The sequence below is a fragment of the Choloepus didactylus genome, chromosome 14 (assembly GCF_015220235.1).
Source record: "Choloepus didactylus isolate mChoDid1 chromosome 14, mChoDid1.pri, whole genome shotgun sequence".
In the NCBI taxonomy this organism is placed as follows: domain Eukaryota; kingdom Metazoa; phylum Chordata; class Mammalia; order Pilosa; family Megalonychidae; genus Choloepus; species Choloepus didactylus.
Genome location: NC_051320.1, coordinates 10,743,211 through 10,769,141, shown reverse-complemented (window position 1 = coordinate 10,769,141; position 25,931 = coordinate 10,743,211). Strand labels below are relative to the sequence as shown.

The 25,931-nt window shown below is 38.2% G+C and overlaps 1 protein-coding gene and 1 pseudogene across 3 annotated transcripts in view; one reads left to right on the top strand and one right to left on the bottom strand.

Annotated features, from left to right (window-relative positions):
- Window positions 1–25,931, top strand: part of ATP6V1H (ATPase H+ transporting V1 subunit H) — a 160,532-nt gene that overhangs the window by 103,961 nt on the left and 30,640 nt on the right. For all 3 annotated transcript variants that reach the window (XM_037802660.1, XM_037802661.1, XM_037802659.1), the window contains one exon: window positions 13,109–13,210. In XM_037802660.1, the coding sequence (XP_037658588.1) occupies window positions 13,109–13,210 (102 nt within the window). The remainder of the gene's footprint in view (window positions 1–13,108; window positions 13,211–25,931) is intronic.
- Window positions 1,966–13,049, bottom strand: LOC119509494 (annotated as a pseudogene).

Sequence of the window (25,931 nt, the reverse complement as noted above, 5' to 3'; positions counted from 1 at the left end):
TCAACATGAGGTGAACATCACCTGAATGCTCAGTTGCCACTGTGTAAAAAGTAGGTGAAAAGTGATCACTCCCGCCTCTGTGCTGGGGTAGATGTAACGCTTTTACCCTCAGAAGCAATTGAAATGTAATTCTTCAGTAGATAATCTGCCCGAGGTGCCTGATAGTGCTTTTCCTGGAGCCGGATAAATCATTGTCCATTATCTAATTACAAAATGATGTGTGCCAGCAACTGTAATCAGCAATAAGGAATTTTAAGAAAGGAAAAACAAAGGAATCTTCCTGAGCCACGTGAATACAATACGGAGCTTTTTCTGTCATTTTCTATACCAAATTACTGACTTGTAAAAAATGGAGTATGCTTAATAAAAGTCTGGCTGCTTCCATAAAGCTAGTGCTTATTAAATGGCTGCATATAAAAGGGAGGAAAACATTGCCATTTTACAGCAATATAGTTAAATTTTTCAAAAACAACCTATGAGAAATAGCACTTCTTAAACAAGTTAGGTGTAAAAATGACCAAAAAACGTATTTTAGTCACAGCCTAGTCTTTGGAATAGTATTTAGAAAGCCCATTAAAAAAATACAAAAGAATAAATAGCAAACTTTTGTTATATTTTCAGTAAGTTCCTCCTTCCTTGTTAGAGACAAATGATTCCTGGTATAGGACTTCAATTTAAAAAACAAAAAACAAAATTCATGCAGAGTGCTATTTCTCAATATGGCTATAGCAAAAACTTAACTCATGGAAGTACACTGATTGAGATTAGGCAAAACTGAAGTAAACACACACTGACCACAGCACTGTATTTCAGTCCAAAAGGAGTGAATGATCCTCTACAATAAATTTGGGGGGTGGGGGTGGGGATTGATAATCTGTGTATTTTATCTTGCTCTTAATATAGGATGAATAATCCATTCTTTAAAAAATTATCTACATTAAATGTGCTTTAGAAACAAAATTTTACCTAATATTTTGACAGCCCCCCCCCATTCCTTAGGTTAATCTCTGTGTGTTAGTTTACATTACTAATCATTGTACTGCTACAGCTAAATCAACTAAATATTAGTCTATGTAGTGTTGCTTGAAAGATCTACAAAGGTATAGACCTATGTTTACCAAAAAGAAGGAGCTTTTAAAAATAAAAACAAACTGGAAGAAAACAATAATATTCCAAATGAATGGCACTGGGCAAATTACATATAACAGATAATAGATTTAGATAATCAGGTATTCATCGGTTTCTCTCGTAAGGATAAAATGCTTGAGGAAGTTCTTGAGACTTCCATCCCCTCCCTCTAAACTTTCAGCTTCTACATAGTATCAGATGTTACAACTGGTATAAATGATAAATGCTATTAGATAAAAATAAAAATTCATCTACAAAGCAAAGTAGCAAAATCTGTAGTGGCTATTCCTAAAAGGCTCTCTTCGTCGGTGGTAATATCCTTTAGCACGTATCCAGGATGGTCTAAATTGAAACAGAATATTTCTGATACAGTAGCAATCCTTTCATATACTTTTACTATTATAAAATTCCCAAAATACGTAAATACTCCTTGTACCATGCGTTATGCATCAGTTGGGGGCAGACTGATGAAGTCATGGCTACCACTTTAACAGTTAAACACTGTAACTTGAGAATTCTGCCATCTATCCACAGTGTATGGTGAGGGCTCGGAGAGGTGACATACCGCCTCTACATTGAAAAGTTTGTGATGGAATGTCTCCAAATTAGAGGAGAGGGGGATACCGAGAGAGGAGGTAGGCAGGGTAAGAGAATTTTACAGTAATACTGCTATGGAGTGTATATTTTAAGATAGCTACTATACCTTGTCTATCCTTTATCCTAATCTTGAATAACTGCATATTCATGCAAAATAAAATTTCTACTTTATAGGAAGAGGAGCAGTCTGTTAGGAAAAGCATATTCTGTTAGGGGAAAGATGTGAAGACATCTCTCTCCTGAGTGCCATTTACTTGGTGAGTCTTTTGGCTACATCACTATATGCTATTTCAACCTCCTTGTCACTGGGACAGGTATTGGTGAACTCATCCCTACCATAAGCATTAGTTAAGTATCTCCAGATGCCAGTCATTCCTTTTGGGATATCAAAATTGTGATACTTTTTGGCCACCACCTTGACAGTGTGCAGTTTGGGCAGCAGGTTACAATCAGCTAATGTCATTTCATTGCCATCCAGAAATTTACGTGTGGAGAATTTAATATCCTCCATACTATTCTTATCAATTTCATCAGGAAGGGGAGAATTCTGATATTCATCCAGTTTCTGCATTGTTTTCAAGAGACCCCTCTCCAGTGCTTCATTAGCCTCTGGCCTTGAATTCTTGATGTATGCAGAGAATTTGGCAAAGATGTCCATTCCAGCAGTATTTGATTCTGGGTGTTTTGGCGGAAGCTGTAACTACTTGGGAGGGCATAAGACTTCTTCAAGAAATTCCTCAATCTTATTTACATCCGTTTTGACTTCATTGTTGAAAGTCATAAAAGGTGGGTGGGTCCCGGGAGCCAAGTTCTGCAGGTGTGCAGGCTTCTTTTTCAGGTCAGTGGTAGTGACACTAAATAACAACGCGTTTGAGCCCAAGAATCATGCAGAGCCTCTGGGCTCACCATCACTGCCAGCCTTGACCAAGAGCTCGATGATGGGCTGTTTGTCCTCCTCTTTCAGCCGGTTCAGTGGCATCGACAACGCCGTGGCTGGTTCCGTGGGCTCTGTGGACGACGGACGGCGGCGGCTGCCACGGAGCTGCTCTGGCTGCCGGCTCCAGCCGCGCTGCGCTTCCCTCGAGAGTCCGGGCGTCGAGCTTGCAGTGGCCTCGGCTCTGCAGCACCGCCCCACGCCCCACGCCCCTCGCCCCTCGCCCCTCGCGCGACACTTAGAAATTTATTTTTGATCGACCTTGTATCCTGCTACTTTGTTGAACTTTTATTCTAATAGTTTTTAGTGTTTTCCTTAAAATTTTCTATATATATGGAGTATATTTTCTATATATATATTGCCATCTGCAAAGATAGTTTTACTTCTTCCTTTCCAACCTGGTTGCCTTTTATTTCTTTTTATTGCCTAATTGCGTAGCCAAAGGTATTACCACCTGAGTGTCTCTCCAAATTCATTACTCTATTCCATGGCATATCTTACACCAATATCACTTTGTTTTGATTGCTGTACTTAAAAGAAAACCTTGGAATCTGGTAGTATGAGCACTCTAAATTTGTTGTTCTTCAAAATTGTCTTGACTCTCTTGACCCTCTGCATTTCTGTACACAATCTGGAATGAGCTTGTCAGTTAAACGTTCCTATTGGGACTTTGGGATTGAATACCTACTTCAATCGAGAGATAATGGATATTTTTCAATTTGAAGTCTCTAATCCATGAATATGGTATAACCCTCTATTTATTTAGTATTCTTTTCAGATAATGTCATGTAGAGGTCTTGCACATCTTTCATTAGGTTTATTATTAGATTCCTATGTGTTTCATTTTTTTTGGTGTTCTTGTAGATTGCCATTTGATTTTTTTCACTTTCTAATGCAACTTTAGTAGAACTTTCTGCGATGATGAAAATGTTTTATATTTGCACGCTCAACACAGTAGCCTGTGGCTAAGGAGCGTTTGAAATTGGCTGGTGTGACTGAGGAACTGAATTTTTGTTTTAATTTTTGAACAGTTTAACTTTAAATGGTTGCCTGTGGCTATTGGCTGTCATATTGGCAGCCACAGTTTGTGGCTGGTTTATAGAAAGACTGCCATGATAAATTCTGTGTTGTAAATTGGAGTGTTGTTCAGATTCCCTCACTGCCAGCATGGTGTTTGTTTTTTTACAAGTTATTTTAACATTTGTCCATCTGATTTGCCATGTCAGTATTTTGCTGCTGCTGTTTCATGTCCTATGTTGTCCATCCTTGTGGATTTGTGCCTTAAAAGAGGTCCTTTTACTATCATTTTTGTGAAGTATCTAGAAGGAGCAAAGATATAGGTACATGTGTTCCATGGAATATCTTTAGGCTGACATATCTCTATTGTTTAGATTTTGTTTCCTATGTATTACAAAAAATACAACATTGTTCTTTATATTTAAAGAAAATATGGCAAACCCAAGTGAATGGTTGACAGATGTTTTCAGGGCTGATGAAGAATAGGTAAATGGGAAAGAGTGGGTTATCTTTTCTGTAGTGTCGTGTTACTTTGAGTTTCTAACAATAAGAATAACAACAAAAAGAGCTCTGTTAATGTTTTTCAAATTTCATCTCTGGAAAACTTGAACATAATGGAGGGGAGCCTTTTATAAATTATTATTAAAGTATTACATGCATCTTTATCACGCTGTACCTAAAGAGCCTTATGAAGTGCACATTCTGTTTTCCAGCATTAGGTTTCAATTTTTATGACTCCTTGAAATTAAACCCTTATCTTTTATGGCCCTTCGTGATTTTTCTGAATAATCAGAAACAATGACATGTGGCATTTTAGTTTTCCTTTGTGTGTATGGATGAGGGTGATTGCTAGGAGGGTGTACTCGTGCTGCCCTTCACACTAGCTGATGAACTAGCTGCAGATAAAATCTTTATTTGATTCTGTTATTGCAAATAGTAGTAATAGCATCTATTGTGCAGGCTAACGTAATAGTGCATGCTGGCCCTTTTGTCTGCAGAGAACAGCACTTACGTCAGGCTATGCCCTATTTTCCAGGTAACTCTAAACTGCAAGTATATGATATAAGCTTGTTTCTTCTGCAGCATTTGTGAGTACAGATATATTTAGAAAATACTTTGTGGCTTTGCATGCTGTAATTTTGAAGTAAGTATATTTTGAATAAGGACATATTTTGCAATATGAGAAGCCATAGAGATGTTAAGAGAAAAGCAAAAGTTGAGGGAGCAAACAAGTTTATAAAACTGAGGAACGCGTTGTGGCACAGAATAAGAGCAAATTTAGTGAGTTATTAAATAGAATAATAATGTAAATTTTCTTGTGGATTTGAGTAGACACTTTCCAAGACTGAATGTCTAGCATTTCAGAGTCAGAATTCACATTTAGGTCTGACTTCAAAGCTGTGATACGTTGCTGTGTTGATCCCACTGGTTGATTTGTCAGAATCATGGCTTGTGGTGAATGTGGTTATGGAGATTTGGCTTCTGACTGATGAATCCACTGTCATCAAATGTATTCAGATACACTTGGAGGGAGGTTCACTCTTGGCTTCCCACAACAATCTCTTTTTTGGACCTGTTGTTTTGAACATATTTTCTGATGATTTGAATATAGAAATAGAAAACATGCTCAGCAGATTTACAGATAATACAAAGGTGTTTTCGTTGTTGCTGAAGATATTCAGCAGGCTAAATGCCCTAAAGGATACTGCTGAAATTGCTTCTGTATTGTGTAGGTGATTTGACTAGAAGTACTCTGTAATTCTTTCCAATTCTAATGTACTTTGAGTCTAAGACTATACTTGTCAAACTTTAATGGAGATAGGTGGGCACTGAGATTCAGCATTTCTAATAAGTGTCCAGGGGATACCAGTGGTGTAAGTTTTCAGCCATACTTTGAGTAGCAAAGGTCTCAGCCTGTGGAGAATGGCTTAGGTCACTGAATACCGTTTAAGGCAGGGGTTGGCAGACTTTCTGTAGGGGGCCGAAGAGTAAATATTCTAGGCTTTGTGGGCTGGTCAGTCTCCGTCACAACTACTCAGCTCTGTGTTGAAGCACCAAAACAGCCATGAACAATAAGTGAACTAATGAGCGTGGTGGTATTTCAGTGAAACTTAATTCACAAAAAACAGGTGACAGGCCAGATTTAGACTTTGGGCTGTAATTTGTCGACCCCTAGTTTAAAGTACTCGAACCAAATAGTCTGTTATGCTTTTAATTGGTTTTTCTCCCTTTTTAATACCATTTGCTTATACTTTCATAACACAGTTTCCTAAAATTAAGATATTTATATAACAAAAATATAATTAGCATCACAGTGTAATCATTTGAAATTTTTAAGATGTTTCAGTTGAATTAAGTTAAATTAAATTTTAGAATAATTTGCAAGTTGACCTTCTTAGAAGAGAAACGTAATTTGTTATATATGTTTATATGTATGTTATAATATTATTAAAATTATAGACGGAAATTTGAATGTGTGTCTTGCTTCATCTTAGTAGGTTTTTATTTGCTTGTATTGAAAGAACTGCCATCAGGGTCTGCTTGTGTATTGTGGGCTGCGGGGGACAGCGGCTAGTAATTTCACATCCCAGTTTCAACAATTGCTGTGTGTCTTAGGCAAATTACTTAACTTTTCCGAGCCTCATTTCCTCCCTTATGGGTTGGTGGGAGGAATATATTTGCAGAGTTTGGAACATGCATGTATATAATAAATGTTCTTTTCTTTCTCCCCTATTACTTGGAAATCCTGATTTTTCCAGTTAATGCAGAAGATAGAAAGTTGTATAACTACTTGGTAATGAAATGATGCCTTGATTGACAACAAAGTTCTTTATCAGTGTTTGTGTTTCCTGTTTATAGGTATTTAGGTATTTGGCTGAGATAGGAAAAGGTAGGCAGAGAAACCTTAAGCCAGGGTCTTGGGAGATATGACCAAGTAAATGTGATCCAGAAATGAATATAAGTGAGCTTCATAGAGACAGACAAAATTTGAAGAAAGTGAAGTTAGCAGAGTTTTGTTATCTTTAGGTATTTGCTATAATGCAAATAATATAAGCAATGTTGTGATTCAAGTAAGAAAAGATTTTTCAAAAATAAGATTTCCGCTTTGTAAATGAATGGTTTGTATGCAGATACATCTAAATATTTTCAAAATGTTTTTCTTTTGTTTTTTTTTTTTCTTTTTGGACAGGGATTTTTTTCTTTATACTTTTTTTGTACCTGTTATTTCAAGATCAGGAAAATAGTATATGTTTTTAAAAGCTTGGGGAAATTCTAGCATTTTTTATTCTGTAATGCTCTGGGCCAACAATAAAATTAACAAATTCTTACTCAAATTTAGGTTGAGTGTTCCATTTTTATGTTACTTTACGTCACTTCATAGATGTGTTTTATATTGACGAGTTGTCCAATGTGTTACATTCTTTTATTTTTTATTAGAGATGTAGGTTTATAGAAGAATCATGCATAAAATACAGAGTTCCCATATAACACTCTATTATTAACATATTGCATTAGTATGGTACATTTGTTGGAAATGATGAAAGAACATGTTTGTAATTGTACTATTTAGCTATACTCCATGGTTTAACTTAGGGTTCATGTTTGTGTTATACAGTCCTATGGATTTTCTTTCCTTTTTCTAAAAGATTCTTATTGTGTTAACATATATATAATCCAAAATTTCGCCTTTTAACCACATTCAAGAATATATTTCAGTGCTATTAATTATGTTCACAACATGCTACCATTACCACCATGGGTTACCAAAACTTTTCCATCCTCACAAATAGAAACTCTGTATGATTTAAGCATTAACTCCCTATTTCCTACCTCCACCCTGGTCCTTGTTCACCTGTATACTAGTTTCTGACTCTCTGAATTTGCTTATTCTAATTATTTTATATCAGTGAGACCATACGATATTTATCCATTTGTGTCTGGCCTGTTTCACACACCATGATATCTTCAAGGTTCATGCATGTAGTAGCACGTATCAGAACTTCACCTTTTTAATGACTGATATTCCATTGTGTGTATATACTACATCTTTTTTTAATACATTCATCAGTTGATGGACGGTTTGATTGCTTCCATATTTTAACAATTGTGAATAATGCTGCTAGGAACATCAGTGTGTAAACATCTGTTCGAGTTCCTGGTTTCAGTTCTTTTGGGTATATGCCTAGAAGTAGTATTGCCCAGTCATACAGTAATTCCATATTTAATTTTCTGAGGAACTGCCAAACCATCATCCACAGCAGCTGCACCGTTTTACATTGCCACCAACAGTGAATGAGTGTTCCTATTTGTCCATCTCCTCTCTGACACTTGTAATTTTCTGTCTTTTTAATGGTAGCCATTCTAGTGGGTGTGAAATGGTATCTCATTGTGGTTTTGATTTTCATTTGCCTAATGGCTAATGATGTTGAGCATCTTTTCATGAGCTTTCTGGCAATTTGTATATCTTTGTAGGAGGGGTGTCTTTTTAAGACTTTTGCCAGTTTTTTAATGAGCTTTTTAAAAATATTCTGAATGTTAAACCCTTTTCAGATACGTGGTTTCCAGGTATTTTCTCCCATTGTGAAAGTTGTGTTACTTTCTTGATTAAGTCCTTTGCCCAAAAGTTTTTAATTTTTATGAGGTCCCATTTATCTGTTTTTTTCTTTTGTTGTTCATGCTTGGGGTGTAAAGTCTAAGAAACCACTATATAACCATTTAATGGTATATAATTTTTTAAATATGTAGTCCTGAAGATGCTTCCCTATATTCCCTATATTTTTCTGTAGGAGTTTTATGGTCCTGGTTCTTATAATTAGTTCTTTGTTCCATTTTGAGTTGATTTTTGTATATGAGTATGAGGTAAGGGTTCACCTTCATTCTTTGGATTATGGACATCCAGATTTCCCAGAACCATTTATTGAAGAGTCGATTTTTTCTCAATTGAGTGGACCTGGCACCCTTGTCAAAAATTAGTTGGCCATATATGTGAAGGTTGATTTCTGAACTCTCAATTCGATTTCATTGGTCTGTATGTCTGTCCTTGTGCCAGTACCATGCTGGCTTTGTAATATGTTTCAAGTTCTGGAAGTGAAAGTTCATTAACTTAATTCTTTTTTTCAAGATGACTTTGCCTATTTGGGGCCCCTTACCCTTCCATATAAATTTGGTGATTGGCTTTTCCTTTTATGCAAAGAAGGTTGTTGGAATTTCTTTTCTTTTTTCTTTTCTTTAGGTTGTTGGAATTTTGATCGGGATTGTATTGAATCTGTAAAACACTTTGGGTAGAATTGACATCTTAACATTTAGTCTTCCAATCCATGAGCACAGACTGTCCTTCCGTTTATTTAGGTCTTCTTTGATTTCTTTTAGCAGTGATTTGTAGTTTTTTGTGGACAAGTCCTTTCCATCCTTGGTTAGATTTACTCCTAGATATTTGATTTTTTTTAGTTGCTATTATAAATGGAATTTAAAAAATTTTCTTCTTCAGATTGTTCCTTACTAGTATATAGAAACACTACTGAGTTTTGGGTGTTGATCTTGTACCCCTACCATTTGGCTGAATTTGCTCATTAGTTCTACTAGCTTTATTTTGGATTGTTCTGTTAATGTGTGTATTATAATAATTGATTTTCATATGTTGAACCACCCTGAACACCTGGAATAAATCCCACTTGATCATGGTATATAATCCTTTTAATATGTTGTTGGATTCAGTTTGCTAGTATTTGCTGAGGATTTTTGCATCTATATCCATAAGAGATATTGGGCTGTAATTTTCTTTTCTGGTGGTATCTTTATCTGGCATTGATAGGAGAGTGATGTTGGCTTTAGAGAATGAGTTAGGGAATATTCCCTTTTCTTCAATTTGTTGGAAGAGTTTTAGCAAGATTGGCCTTAATTCGTCTTGGATTGTTTGGTGAAATTCACCAGTGAAGCCATCTGGTCCTGATGACTGATTCAATCTCTACTAGTCATTGGTCTGTTACATCTTCTATTTCTTCAGAGTCACTGTAGATAGTTTGTGTGTTTCTAGTAATTTGTCCATTTCATCTAAGTTATGTAATTTGTTGGTGTACAGTTGTTCATAGTATTCTCTTTTAATCTGTTTTTGGGGGGTTTTGGGAGTTGGTAGTAATGTTCTCTTTTTTCATTTCTGGTTTTAGTTATTTGTGTCCTCTCTAGCTAAAGGTTAGTTGAGTTTATTGATCTTTTCAAAGAACTGACTTGTGGTTTCATTGATTTTTTTTTTTTTTTTTTTTTTTTTTTTAATTTTCTATTTCATCTGTCCCCACTCCAATCTTTATTTTCTTTTTTCTTCTTGCCTTGGGTTTAGTTTGTTCTTCTTTTTCTAGATCCTCCAGTTGTGAGTTTGGGCCTCTGATGTGAGATCTTCTTTTCTAATATAAGCATTTAGAGCGCTAAGTTTCCGTCTTAGCACTGCCTTTCCTATATCCCATAAGTTTTGGTATGCTGTATTTTTGTTTTCACTTACCTCAAGATATTTCCTAATTTTCCTTGCAATTTCTTCTTTGACGCATTGATTGTTTAAAAACAAGTTGTTTAATCTGTATGTATTTGTGACTTTTTTTCATGAAGAATGACTCATATGCACTAGAGAAGAATGTGGGCTCCACTACTATTGGATGAAGTGTTCTGTATATATCTGTCAGGACTAGTTGGCTTATAGTATCATTCAGGTTTTCTGTTACCTCATTGATTTTCTGTTGAACATTACTATTCTATCCATTATTTAAAGTGGTGTTATTGAAGTCTCTGACTATTAATATAGCACCCTATATTTTTCCCTTTGAAACTGTCAGTATTTGCTTCATATATTTTGGGGCTCTGTGATTAAAGGTATGTATATATTTAAAATTATGTTTTGTTGAATTGATTGGTTTATTAATATATAGCGACTTTCTTTTGGACTTTGGCTTTTTCTGTTTTATCTCATATTACTATAGTTACTTCAACTGTCTTTTGGTTACTGTTTGCATGGTATATATATGTATTTTCCCATCCTTTCACATTCAGCCTACTTGTATCCTTGAATTTAACATGATTCTTTCATAAACAGCATATAGTGGGGTCCTGGTTTTGTTTAGTCTGCCAGTCTCTGTGTTTTGACTGGGGAATTTTTTTCCATTACTTTTGAAGTAACTACTGATAATGTAGGACCCTCCTCTGCCATTTTGCTCTTTTGTCTTTGTATTTCTTGTACTCTTTTTGCCCCTCAATTCTTCCCTTAGTGCCTGTTTTCACATTTATTTGATTTTTTTGTAATGTACCATTTTGAATCCATTCTCATTTCTCTCTGTAGACACTTTTCAGGTGTTTTCTTTGTGGTTACCATGGGGCTTAAATTTAACATCCTATATCTATAACAATCACATTTTATTTGATACCAACTAATTTGGTTGGCATACACAAACAGTGTCCCTATATCCCTCCATTCCTCAGTTTTTTGTTATACTTATTATATCCTTACATACTGTATGTCCAAAGCCATAGTTAGTATTACATTTTATATAGTTACATTTTTGAACCCGTAAGAAGTATAATTACCGAAATGGTTACCTTTATTTCTTTTTGCTGCTTCGATCCACTGTCTAGTGTCTTTTCATTTCTGTCTGAAGGACTCCTTTAGCATTGCTTTTAAGGCAGATCTAGTGGTATGAACTCCTCCTTTTGTTTGTTTGGGAACACCTTAATTTCACTCTCATTTTTGAGAGATGGTCTTGCTATATATAAAATTCTTGGTTGGCAATTGGTTTCTTTTAGCACTTTAAATATTTCACCTCACTGCCTTCTTGACTTTATGGTTTCTGATGAAAAAACAGAACTTAATCTTTTCGAGGCTTCCTTGTACATAACATATTGCTTTTCTTTTGCAGCTTTTAAAACTCTCTCCCTTGGGCAGTGTGTCCCCTGGGGAGCTGGGGTGGCCCTGGTGTTCGGGGCCAGCCTGAGGGGACTGCAGCCTCCAGGAATGAGGAATGCAGCAGGGCTCACTATGAGCTAGAGCTAAAGGGTGCTGGGAAGAGGGTTCCCAGGATCCCAGCCCACCCGTAGGGACCACTGCCATCCGCTGTCCTCAGCTGTGCCCTGGCCTTACCTTCCTGAGGGGCAGTAATAGTACAACCTTCAGCAAACCAGGGAGCTTTACCTCTAAGAGCTCCAAAACGCAAAACAACAACAAACAAGCAAACAAAAAACACATCTCTGCCTGGAAATCTGGAGGGAAATCAGTTTCCCTCCTTCTGGTGCTTGAGTGTAAAGGTGGGCAGGTGAGTCTCTGGTTTGCTTTCTCTGCCTTCGCCCCTACCCTCCTGCCCTCTACATGAGGCGAGTGGTGTTGATTTATTGAGACTTTATTCACATACCGTATAATTCACCCATTTCAGCTGTACCATTCAGTTCAGTTTCAGGATATTCACAGAGTTGTGCAACCATTGCCACTATCCAGTTTAGAACATTTTCATCACTTGAAAAAGGCGACCCCATACACTTTAGCAGTCATCCTCCAGTTCCCCAAACTCACCCCTGGCAACTACTTTCTGTCTCTATTGATTTGTCTGTTCTGGATATTTCAGGGGAGTGGAATCTTGTAGTGTGTGGTTGTTCCAGTTTGCTAATGCTGCCGTTTTGCAAACACCAGAAATGGATTGGCTTTTATAAAGGGGGTTTATTTGGTTACACAGTTACAGTCTTAAGGCCATAAAGTGTCCAAGGTAAGGCATCAACAATAGGGTACCTTCACTGGAGGATGGCCAGTGGCGCCTGAAAAACCTCTGTTAGCTGGGAAGGCACGTGGCTGGCATCTGCTAATCCCGGGTTGTATTCCAGCTCCTCTCTCAGCTCCCGTGCATTCTTCAAAATGTTGCTCTTGGGGCGTTTTGTCCTCGCTTAGCTCCTCTGGAGCAAACTCTGGGCTAGCATAAGTCTGCTTTCAACAGCCGTCTGCAAAATGCAGTTGTGGATTTTAATTCTATTTGTAAAACAAATCTTCCAGTCTTTGTGAGATTCGGAACAAGAGTGGGGGAGATGTTTGTGCGCTCTGCTTAGCCTACTGTGTTGACCTCAGCATGCTAATTGTTTGTAATAATGACAAAAGGTGCTAACAGTTTCAAATGATTTGTCTTTAAAATATTATTAGCAAGGATTCACTGGTTGTCTTACATTGCAATAAAACATTCTAGTTCCTAGTGTTTGGGAATTTGTGTGATATACATTGCAGATCTGAAAGTAACCCATTATATGGGCCTAAAAGGTTTGAAAACTGCTCACTGATGTTTAATAGTGAGATGTAGAAAAATATGATTATATTTATAAATATCTATTTACAGGAAGATTATCTCCATTATACCTGCATTCTGTTGTGCTCTACAGAAATCTGGAAATTAATCTGTCTTGGATTTGAATTAATTTCAGAATCTTGACGAAGCTTCTGGAGGTGTCAGATGATCCCCAGGTCTTAGCTGTTGCTGCTCACGATGTGGGAGAGTATGTGCGGCATTATCCACGAGGCAAGCGGTAAGGGTACTATCAGCTTCACCCGGTTTCCACTCGTTCTACATAAGATTCCAACTAACGGACCTATGTAAGGGAGAGAAGTTCAGCAGAGGAGCTGATGGAATAAATTAAATGAAGATTACTGTAATACTGGAAAATTATGATAAACCTAATTAAAATGGATAGTGTAAAATACTAGTACACTTTGTCATATTTAGAAGCCAAAGGAGATTATATTGGAAATTTTGTGTTAAATATTTTCTTGGGTTTGTATGGTTTAATTCAATAGCCATTTTGTGAGTACAGTTTTCAACTACTATTTATATTTACAGGGATGAATTAGACATACTTATTGATCTCAACAAGGTTAAAGTATAAAAGGAAATATAACCTGTAAAGAAAAGTTGCAGTAGTAGTATAGTGATGGAACTGGATATTTGAAAACAGTAAAGAGAGTGAAATTTGGTGTGGGAGGAGACAAGTAAGGCTTTACAGAGGAAGTGATGCTGGTTATATAATTTCAGTGACTTAGGCACATTAACAGTGGTAAGATGGACAGCTTTATTTTGCAAAAACAGGAAATCAAAGGTGCCAATATCATTGTATCAAGGGTAAAATATTAAGTGGAACAAAATAGTTATTTTATGTTTTTGGAAAAGCAGAAACACATAGTACCTTGGTTTGAAATGTTGCTATTCTACTTGCTAACTGGTTTCTTAATCTATAAAATGGGATGATAATACTCTTTTCTCATGAGGTAGAGGTGAGGATTTGATGGATTAATGCAAGTGCAGTGTTTAGAACATACCAATAGAAATGTAGTAAATACTCAATAATATTAGCTGCTTTCATTAATATTAATATTTTATATTCATAAAAATATCTATAAGAAAGATATGACAGTCTTTATCTTATTTATCAAATAAATGTCAAAATATGTAAACCAAAACTTCTTGTTTTGGTTTATACAAGGGAAAATTGACAGAGCCCCTCTTGTAGTTGCAGACTTTGACATTCCAAATTATGTCATGTCTTCTTTGCCCTTAATGTTTATAGATGTTTAAACATCATAAAGCATCAAGGAAATGGCTAGATGGATGTCCAGCCCTTCAAGCTGAGAAATGACCTTTCCCCCTGAGTGCTTATGGAATATATTACTTCTGATCTTTACCTTCTTTTCTGTGTCTGGGTTGTGGTGGCTCAGGTTGGTTTGTATTAGTGGAGTTTGGTAACCCTGACTCCAAGGTTATGATGGTTTCATTTGGAGCAGGATCTGCCAGGGCTGTGGAATGTCACTTGGGTCAGATACTGAGTTGCTGGATTGAACAGCAATGTGTGGAGAACTAGCCTTGGAGTAGAAGTGGGGTAGGATGCAAACGAGCTTGGGGGTCAGATACAGAGAGGAAGAGTTGTCATTCAGGCCCCTTTGGGGTGAAGGGGAGTGTTACTGTTGCATGTCTTCTGGGTTGGAGCAATGCCATGACATCTCAGAAACTGTACAGGAGGGGCAACTGTGCCAAATGCCTCATGGTATCCCGTTGGTTCTGAGGGGTGTGTCTGCTCACAATTTGAGTTCTTTTTGAGGATAATTGAGAGCAGGGCCAGTGGAAGAAACATTAGGAAACTACTCAGGAGATGGGTGTGTACCTGAGGGAAACTGGAAAATTATTTCTTGTAGATAATGAGTCACCTTGTCTTCAAACTGCATGATGTTTTGATTCTGACTGGATAGTGCAAACTCTTGTAAGTGGTCTTGCCTAGAACCTTATTCTTGGTGCACTTTAGAGGGCAGATGGCACAGAGGCAGACAGCTACAAAGGAGTGTGTGCAGAAGCTGCTACTGCTACTATTTGAAACCCTGGCCTGGGACTGTTTCCTTATTTCCTGTTTGACATATAAGTAAGTACTATCCAAGTACATGAAATAGTCTCAACTTAAAGCTTTAAGAATATACTGAGCAATGAAAAAAACACAACTGACTTGCTTCTTGGAGGCCTAGAGTCCGGGTTAGGGAAAAGGCTCGTGGCAGTTAGCACAGCGCTGCTCACCTGGGCAGTCAGTACATGGAGGCCACTGTGTCACTGCTTTAGTTGGATTAAATGGTGAGTTAGAAAGGAGATCAGCTGCAAATCGTTTCATACGTTACAATGGGCCTTTGGAATTTTTGACTTAACCAATTCTTTAAAAATTCAGCATTGCAGATAAGAACACACATGTGTACATAGATACATACATAGTGTGACACATACACACACATTCATACATACATACATAGTGTGTATACTGAAAAGCTCTCTAGGAATGCCAAATAGAGTTGTACTTTGTGGTCCTGGTGTACTTTAAAGGAAAGCTATTATTTTCTCTAAATGCTGAAATCTGTTTTGAACTTTTATTTTGAATAAATAGCTTTCACTCATCAAATATTATCTGCTGTCACAAATATTTTCTTTTGTTTTTATTTGGTATTCTTTTGTTTCTGATATATTTACCCAGTGTAATATTTGATGGAACCTTCTGGTTTAATGTAGGGTACTTCTGTCCTTTTAATATTTTTATTAACTTTGATATTAAAATATGAAAAGTATACTTGTAATTACCCTGTTTACATTTTAATGTCACTTCTGGTTCTTTTAATATTTCAGGTTATCCCCCAAATGAGCTATTTAGTGATTATTGGATTAAGTTGTTGACATGTTTTCTTTAAATACACATACACATGTGCGCGCGCATGCGTACACACACCGCTAGAGTAGAAGCAGGCACTGCACTAACAATTTTCTTTCTTCCACAGAATAGATACATGAAAGTGTTGTTCCCTACTAGTGTTAACTATTTGGCCAAGTATAAATGGGGGGATCATGTGTTTTCTCCAAGGTGTTGGAAAATATGGAGTAGGATGCTATTAATATAATATATAGGTATTAGCATTTGGGTAGGAAATCTAAGAATATTTTAATTCTGTTCTGACCAAGCAGCCTGACCTGTTTTCCCTGTCAGGTTCCGGAGGGAACTATATGCGCAAAGGAACCAAAAACAAGGCCAAGTATTATTAGTAGCATGGGTTTGGCTCCCAGCTTCAGGCTGGGTTTTGGTATGCATGGCTGGACCACATGGGTAGAGGCTTTCCCTCAGGCTGTTAGGTCCCAAACAGCTGAGAATGCCACAGGCCTGCTGTGTCTGCCTCCTCCAGTAGCATCATTTCCTCCTGTGTTCAAGGTCAGGTCTCTAGACAAACAGGCAAGGGGATGCAAAGCCAGGACCTCAGTCTCTGAGATAATCCTGGGCCCAGATGTCTCAGGGGAAAGAAAGAAAAATGACAGGAAGGCATGGAGAAAGGGTCAGCGTAGGCCTTAGGTGGTGCCTTACATCACCGGAAAGGGAAGGAAAGGAGAGAAGGCCTGTGTCCTGTGACCTTGTGACCTGCCTGGTCCTTGGGGTCTCACTGGACACTAGACACTGCCACCAACACAGCAGCTTGGTTGTGGCTGTGAGTTTGCCCAATGCAGATTAGCAGTCCTTCTCTTTCAGGTGAAAGGGTCAGTGGTCCTTAGTGGATAACAGTGTAAAGACTTCTGAGGATCCTCTCCACATACCAGTCGTGCCAGAGCCGTATAGCTTGTCCAGGAGCACATCGTACTGACTTCCATATCAACATGTAGAAGTACTTTTGCTGTTTTCATTTTTATTACTTATAAAATAATTTGTTTGAAAAAAAAAAAACAGTACATTTTGCTTTACATATGTTTATTTAATTATATTTTTGGTCAAGAATCATGATATGTTATCATGTGATAAAATTTCATTATTCCCCAAACAGATATGTGTAGAATGCTAATAGAATCCTCATCAGGATAGTTTATGTAAACTCATATGAATCATTTAAAACAATATTAAAGGAAAAAAAGACCTTTAGAACAAACAAAAATAGTGCTGTGCTTTTTAGGATATTTAAAGTTGCTCTAAAATTACATTTCTCTGTTTCACCAGCTGGTGCATTCCCTAAATGTTCTTACAGGATTATACTTATTAATCATGCATTATGATTTTCAAAGTGTTTAATGCTTAACTTGCACTTGCCTCAGCTTTTTTTTTTTAAAGCAGTTTTATTGAGATGAATTCACATATCTTATAGTCCATGCAAAGTGTACAATCAGTGTCATTTAGTAAAATCACAGAGTTGTGCATTCATCCCCACAATCAATTCTAGAACATTTCACCCTGAAGAGGGTGCACTATGTTATAGTCCCATGTTTCATCCTCTGGCTTTCCTTCTAGTGACATACATGACCCTAAACTTTCCCTTTCAGCTACAATTGCACTCACATATCATTGTTGTTAATTACAGTCACACTAATGTGCTACCATAACCTCCATCCATTTTCAAACATTTCCAATCAACCTTCTTACAAATTCTGCACAAATTAAGCATTAGCTCCCCATTCTCTGCCCTCATTCTATCTTCTGGTGATGTATGTTCTAGATATTAACACCATTAGTTTGCCAGTTTATGTTTAGTTCGTATTAGTGAGCACAATATTTGTCCTTTTGTGTCTGACTTTTTGCTCCAACTTTGTTTTTCTTTTTCAAGATGTTTTTGACTATTTGGGGTCTCTTACCCTTCCAAATAAATTTGGTAATTGGCTTTTCCAATTCTGCATGTTAGGCTGTTGGAACTTTGATTGGGATCGCATTGAATCTGTAAATCAATTTGGGTAGAATTGACATCTTAACAATATTTAGCCTTTAATCCACAAACACAGAATGTCCTTCCATTTATTTAGGTCTTTGATTTCCTTTAGCAAAGTTCTGTAGTTTTCTGAATATGGGTTCTTTAAATCCTTGGTTAAGTTTATTTCTAGGTATTTGATTCTTTTAGTTGCTATTGTAAATGGAATTTTTTTTCCTGATTTCTTCCTCAGATTGCTCATTACTGGTGTACAGAAATACTACTGATTTTTCTGTGTTGATCTTGTATCCTGCCACTTTGCTGAACTCATTTATTAGGTCTAGTTAACTTTATTGTAACATTTCAGGACTTTCTAGATATAGGATCATATCATCTGAAAACAGTGACCGTTTTTACTTCTTCTTTCCAATTTGGATGCCTTTTATTTATTTTTTTGGCCTTTTGTTCTAGCTAGAACTTTTAGTACAATGTAGAATAACAATGTTGACAGTGGACATCCTTGTCTTGTTCCCATCTTAGAGGAAAAGCTTTCGGTCTTTCACCATTGATTACAGTGTTTACTGTGGGATTTTCATATATGCCCTTTAGCATGTTGAGGGAGTTTCCTCCTATTTCTGTATTTCAAAGTGTTTTTATCAAGAAGGGATGCTGGATTTTGTCAGATGCCTTTTCTGCATCAGTCAAGATGAACTGGCGGTTCTTTTCCTTTGATTTGTTTATGTGGTGTATTACATTACTTGATTTTCTCCTCCTGAACCACCCTTCCATACCTGGGATAAAATCCACTTGGTCATGGTGTGTAATTCTTTTAATGTGACATTGAATTCGATTTGCAAGTACTTTGTTGAAGATTTTCGCATCTATATTCATTAGAAAGATTGGTCTGTAATTTTCCTTTCTTGTAGTGTCTTTATCTGGTTTTGGTATTGGGATGGTGTTGGCTTCATAGAATGAGTTAGGTAAACTTCCCTTCTCTTCAATTTTCTGGAGAGTCTGAGCTGGATTGGTATTAATTCTTCTTGGAATGATTGGTAGAATTCATCTGTGAAGCCATCTGGTCCTGGGCTTTTCCTTGTTGGGAGGTTTTGGATGACTGTTTCAGTCTGTCTATTTGCGATTGGTTTGTTGAGATCTTCTGTTTTTTTCTGGAGTCAGTGTGAGTTGTTCATGTGTTTCTAGAAAATTGTCCAATTCATTTATGTTGTCTGGTTTGTTGGCATCTGGTTGTTCATAGTATCCTCTTATCCTTTCTATTTCTGCGGGATCAGTATTAATGTCCTCACTCTCATTTCTGATTTCATTTATTTTCATCTTCTCTCTTTTTTCTTCACCAGTCTAGCTAAGGGCTTGTCAATTTTACTGATCTTCTCAAAGAACCAACTTTGATTTTGTTAATTCTTTTTTTTATTCTCAATTTCATTTATTTCTGCTCTAATCTTTGCCTCCCCTCCTTCCCTCCCTTCCTTCCTTCCTTCCTTCTTTGGAATTAGTTTGCTGTTGTTTTTCTAGTTCCTCCAGGTGTGCAGTTAGGTCTTTGATTTTAGCTCCCCACCCCCCGTATTTTTTCTTTAAATGTGTGGCAAATATCTTCTGATTTGTGGTGTGCATTCTCACTTTATTACCTTTTTTAAATCAATAGACTTTTTTAAATATTTATTTTATTTTTTATTGAGATTGTTCACATACCATATAACTATTCAGAGATTCAAAGCGTACAGTCAGTTGCCCAATAGACATTTTTAATGTTAGTGTAATTAAATGTATCATTTCTTTCCTTTATGGTTTATGGTTTTAAATAAAATCTTATTTTATAAATTTGTTTTGATCTGAATTCATAAACATACTATCCTATATTGTCTTCTGTCTTTTTTGCTTTTTAGTGTAGGCATTTAGGACTATAAATTTTCCTCTCAACACTGCCTTTGTTTCATCCCATAAGTTTTGTTATGTCCTGTTCTCATTTTCATTCATTGCAAGATATTTACTGATTTCTCCTGCATTTCTTCTTTGACTCACTGATTTTTTAAGAGTGTGTTGTTCAACCTCCATTAATTTGTGCATTTTGTAGTCCTCCGCCTTTAATTTCCAGCTTCATTCCATTATGCTCGGAAAAAATACTTTGTGTAATTTCAGTCTTTTTCAATTTATTAAGACCTGTTTTGTGATCCAATATGTTGTCTATCTTGGAGAATGATCCATGAGCATTTGAGAAGAATGTATATCCTTCTGTTTTGGGGTGCAGTGTTCTGTATATATCTGTTAGATCTAAATCACTTATTGTATTATTGAAGTTCTCCGTTTCCTTATTGATCCTCTGTCTAGATGTTCTGTCTGTTGATGAGAGTGGTGTATTGTCATCTCCAACTCTTATTGTAGAGACATCTATTTTTCCCTTCAGTTTTGCCAGTGTTTGCCTCATGTATTTTGTGGTAGATTATTTCTTCTTGGTGGATTGCCCCTTTTAGTAATATATAATGTCCTTCTTTGTCTCTTAAAACAGCTTTGCATTTAAAGTCTGTTTGTCTGATATTAGTATAGCTAACCCAGGTCTTTTTTCCTTACTGTTTGAGTGGAATATCTTTTTCCAACCTCTAACTTTTGACCTATTTGTATCCTTGGGTTTAAGGTGAGTGTCTTGTAGATAGCATATTGAAGAGTCATACTTTTTTATACATTCTGCTGCTCTGTGTCTTTTGATTTGGGAGTTTAATCCATTAACATTCAATGATATTTCTGTATAGGCAGTACTTACTTCAACCATTTCATCTTTTGGCTTTTATAAGAGAGTATCTTATTTTTGTCGTTCTTCATACCCTTTTAGTTACCTTTACCAATATTTTTCATTTCAACACTCTCCTCCAAGCCTCTTTCTCCTGTCCTTTCCTTTTGACCTTCTGGGCTTGTTCTAGTTTGCTAATGCTGCGGAATGCAAAACACCAGAGATGGATTGGCTTTTCTAAAAAGGGGGTTTATTTGGCTACACAGTTACAGTCTTAAGGCCATAAAGTGTCCAAGGTAACACATCGGTAATTGGGTACCTTCACTGGAGGATGGCCAATGGTGTCCAGAAAACCTCTGTTAGCTGGGAAGGCACGTGGCTGGTGTCTGCTCCAAAGTTCTGGTTTCAAAATGGCTTTCTCCCAGGACTTTCCTCTCTAGCAAGCTTGCTCCTCTTCAAAACGTCACTCATAGCTGCACTGAGTTCCTTCTCTTTGAGTCAGCTCATTTATATGGCTCCACTGATCAAGTCCCACCCTGAATGGGTGGGGCCATGCCTCCATGGGAATATCTCATCAGAGTCATCACCCACAGCTGGGTGGGGCACATTCCAAGCAAATCTAATCAGCACCAAAACATCTGCCCCACAAGACTACATCAAAGATAATGGCGTTTGGGGGACACAATACATTGAAACTGGCACAGGGTTCCCTTTAGTTTTTCTCGTAGGGCAAATGTCTAGTTAACAAACTCTCTCAGTTTCTGTTTGTCTGTGAATATCTTAAACTCTCCCTCATTTTTGAAGGACAGTTTTGCCACATAGGGAAGTCTTGGCTGGCAGTTTTTCTCTTTAAGTGTATCATACTGCTGCCTTCTTGCCGCCATGGTTTCTGATGCAAAATCGGAGCTTAGTCTTACCAGACATCCTTTGTATGTGATGAATCACTTTTTTCTTGCTGCTTTCAGAATTCTTTCTTTATCTTTGGCATTTGACTTTTTGAGTAGTATGTGTCTTGGTGTAGGTCTATTCGGATTTATTTGGTTTGGAGTAGGTTCTACTTCTTGGACCTGGATATCAGTGCCTTTCATAAGAGTTGGGAAGTTATTGGCCATTATTTCCTCAGATATTCCTTCTGTCCCTGTTTCAGTTTGTTAATACTGCCAGAATGCAATATACCAGAAATGATGTGCCGGTTTGGATATATTATGTCCCCCAGAAAAGCTATATTCTTTAATGCAATCTTGTGGGGGCAGACTGATTAATCTGTCGATTAGGGTGGAGCCTCTGATGGGATTATTTCCGTGGAGGTGTGGACCCCGCCCATCCAGGGTGGGTCTTAATTAGATCATTAGGTCCTTTAAAGAGAGCTCACACAGAGAGCAGAGAGGACAAAGTGCCCCAAGAGAAGCGGAGAGAGACAATTTGGAGATGGCTGTTGAACGTGGATGCTTGAAGACATTTGGAGAGCTAGCTCAGAGTTTGCCCTGGAAAAGCTAAGAGAGGACCCCCAGATGCTTAGAGAGAAACACCCTGGGAGAACAAGTAAGAATGCACAGGAGCTAAGAGAGGGAAGCTAAGAGAAGACCCCCAGACTCTTAGATGCACAGGAGCTGTTGCTGAGAGGGACAAGTCCAGAGACATTATGGACAAAGCCAGTTTGAAACCAGAACCTAGGAGCAAAGGACCAACAGAAACCAGCCACGTGCCTTCGTAGCTGACAGAGGTGTTCCAGACACCATCGGCCATTCTTCAGTGAAGGTATCCTCTTGTTGATGCCTTAGATTGGACACATGTATGGCCTTAGAACTGTAAATTTGTAACCCAATAAATCCCCTTTGTAACAGCCAATCCATTTCTGGTATTTTGCATAATGGCATCATTAGTAAACTGGAACAAATGGGTTGGCTTTTACAGTGGGGACTTAGTGATTTTACAAGCTTATAGTTCTTAGGCAATGAAAAATGTCCAACTCAGGGCATCAGTAAGACAGTACTTTCTCTAAAGACTGGCTGCTGGCATCTGGGGCACCTCTGTCACACGAGAAAGTACATGGCCAGCATCTGCTGGTCCTTCCTTCCCACATTTCTTTGCTTTAAGCTTCTGGCTTCAGTGGCATCCTCCCTCAGCTTCTGTGGGTCCTCTCTTAACTTCTCGGGGGCTTTTCTCAATGAAGCTTCTCTTAATATCATCTCTCTAAAGGACTCCAGTGAAGGGATTAAGACCCACCTTGAATGGGGTGGGTTATATCTCAATTGAAATAACCTAATCAAAGGTCCTACCCACAATAATAGGTCGTCATCTACAGGAATGGATTAAAAGAACATGGCGTTTTCTGGGGTACAGAACAGCTTCAAAAGACCAGCCCCTTTTTTCTTCTCTTTTCCTTCTGGGATACCCATGATGTGAATGTGCATTTTGTGTTGTCAATCAGTTCCCAGAGACCCTGCTCAATTTTTCCATTTCTTTTTTCTATCTGTTCTTTTGTCTCCTTGAATTCAGATGCTGTGTCTTCTAACTCATTGATCCTTTTCTTCTGCCTCTTCAAATATGCTGTTGTGTTCTTCTAGTGTGTCTTTAATTTCATCTATTGCACCTTACATTCCCTTAAGAACTGTTATTTTTCCTTGCTAGCTTTCAGATTCTTCTCTGTGCTCACCCAGTGTCTTCTTAATTTCCTTTATCTCTTTATCCATCTTGTTGAATTTATTTAGGGGATTTGTTTGAATATCTTTGATTATTGTTCCAGATTCTGTATCTCCTTTCACTTTTTAATTTGCTCCTTCGTCTGGCCATATCTTCCTATTTCTTAATATGGCTCATTATTTTTTGCTGATGTCTGGGCATTTGATTATCTAGGTGAGTTTACTCTGGAGGTTGGATTTTCTGTCTTGTCAGAGCTTTTGTTGTTGGTTGGATTTGTGTTATTGCTCTTCTTTGACACTTGGTTTGTCAGGATTCTCCAACCATGGCTAGGCCAGGGACCCACGAAAGGGGTACACAGCAATTCCACTGGGCCCCAGGGAGAAGGTCAGGTACAGATGCCTAAAATCCTCTAATTCAGCTCCCCAAGGGTTCACGCTCCTGGCCTTCCCAGCATATGTCCCTCTTTCCCCAAAAACCTTTCAGGTGTCTTCCTTGAGGTCACTTTCCTTGCCTGCCAGCAGACGACGTCTTCAGCACCCTATTCCCCTCAGCCCTCAGAAGGCCGGTTGTTTTTAGCTTCAGCACCATACGATGGCATAGCGCTGGGCAGGGTGGGTTCAGACCGCTGGTGGTCCTAGCAGTCCAAATACTCCAGCCAAGAACTGGCACAGGGCTAGCTCACATCCTGCCCTGTTCTTGAGAGAGTGGACCTCTGTTCTTCTCTCGGTCTGGAGCTGCCCACTTGCCAGAGACTGGAAAACTGGACACTTTCTGCCCAAGAGTCGGGGATGGGCGCCAGGAGCCAGGGCTGGGGGTCACTCACGATGTCTCTTTGTCCCGCCCTTTCCTGGGTGTTGTGGTGCTTCCCCCCATCTCCAAGGACACAGATCTGTGATTGTGGACACTTTCTGCCTGACCCCAGTTGTTTTCTGCAACACAGGTGAGCCCAGCCTCTCCCTAATCAGCCATCCTGCATCCACTCTTGCCTCAGTCTGTTTTGAAATATGTTTAACAAGGTTGTCCTGTTAGACAATAGCCAGTAAGTTAAGCACTCAAATCTAGTTCTAAATGAAATCAACAGAGTAGCCTGTCCTTTTAATTACACCTTGTCTTGGTCTGCCAGCTGGAAGGATTTTTCTTTTGTGTTTTTATTTCTGTCTCTGTAGCTTTTTCAGCAACTGTGGTATTGTACTTCTGTATAATCTGGAAATAATTGGTAATTTAGTGGCACTGGAAGACGAGAAATATCTGTTTATTTTCTAGCAGTGAGTTTCAGTGGGGTGGAGATTGCCCGTCCCCTCTGAGACATGTCAGGGTCTCGGGGATGGAGGAAATACCATGTACAGTTTGGAAGTGAATGTTCAATTAGTCATTATAATCGTATGTTACTAAAAGCAAAGCTCTTCAAAATTTTTGTGACTGGTGGTAAAATGACGGGATAGTATAAGGGGCAAGGGTTTAAAATGTCAGGAAAACTCCTGCTTTATAGAGTGCTAGACAGTAATTTGTCATTGTGAGGACCAAGTGAGGTAAAAAAGTATAAAGCATTTAGCGCAGTGCTCAACACTTAGAAAAAATGTTCACATGATGACTCATCACTGTTAACGGCATGTGATCTCTTTTTTGTGCCTTTTTTTCCTTTGTCATATTTTACACATCATTGGACAGCTTTCTGACAGCACGTGTTTATTTCTATATTTCCGTGTGTTGGAAGTGTCCAGAAGGGTCCCAGTAAATAACATCCCTCCTGCCTGCCTGAATTCTGAACCATTTGGGAATTATGACTGGAGATAACAGATAGAGGTCAAAATAGAGCTCCTACTGACAAAGCCTTGCTGACAAAGGCAGTTTTGAAGATTGTGGTTTGTCTGCTATAGGCAAATGGCCTTCCTGGACTGAGCCACAGCACTGGACCCTCGGAGGAGAAGGAAAGGGCTGGCTGTGTGGGCACAGTGTGTGGCATATAACAAGCACTCAATTCACGTTTGGTTGTTGTTATATTGCTTTATAAAATAAGGTATGAAAGATATACAGATGAAAACCTCCCTTTCACCCCAGCCCCCCTCCACATACTTCTCGCTGATCCTGGAAGGTTCCCCGATCTGTAAGATCTTCAGCCACCGGTGCCTTGTTGCACTGTGTCACTTGTCATCTCCCGACAGTAGTGGTGGAGAAGGAACAGGCAGTGAAATCTGTACTGTTGAGCTGGAGTTTACCTCCACAGCCCTAGCCCCACAGGCACACCCCTACAAAGGAGCAGAGACCCTGCCACTTCCCATTCATGAAGCAAATAGTCAATTTTTTCACATTGCTTTTACTTCTGTATTAGATTTTCTAGGGTGTTGCGGGGTACGGCAACAGTAACACCAGCCGTCACGGTGCCCTTGAAGATAGCAGTCCTCTCCTCTGTTGCACAGCCCTGGAGGTCACACGTCATGTTCTGTCACTATGAGGAAGGGGCAGATATCTTGACATTGATACTTTTTCAGGAAATTAACACAGCTTCCACTGGTGCCTTTTAACCCTGGGTCCCTGCTGTCTCCCTCTGAGTAAGCCTGTGTCTGTCACAGAGCTGGGCAAATGAGGGGGTTAATATTGAAGCTGTGTTATTGCAGGTACTTGATGGTGTTCCGTGCACTTACTTTAAGCAAGTCAGAAATACTTGTAATGAAGTTACTACTCAGCCACCTGGA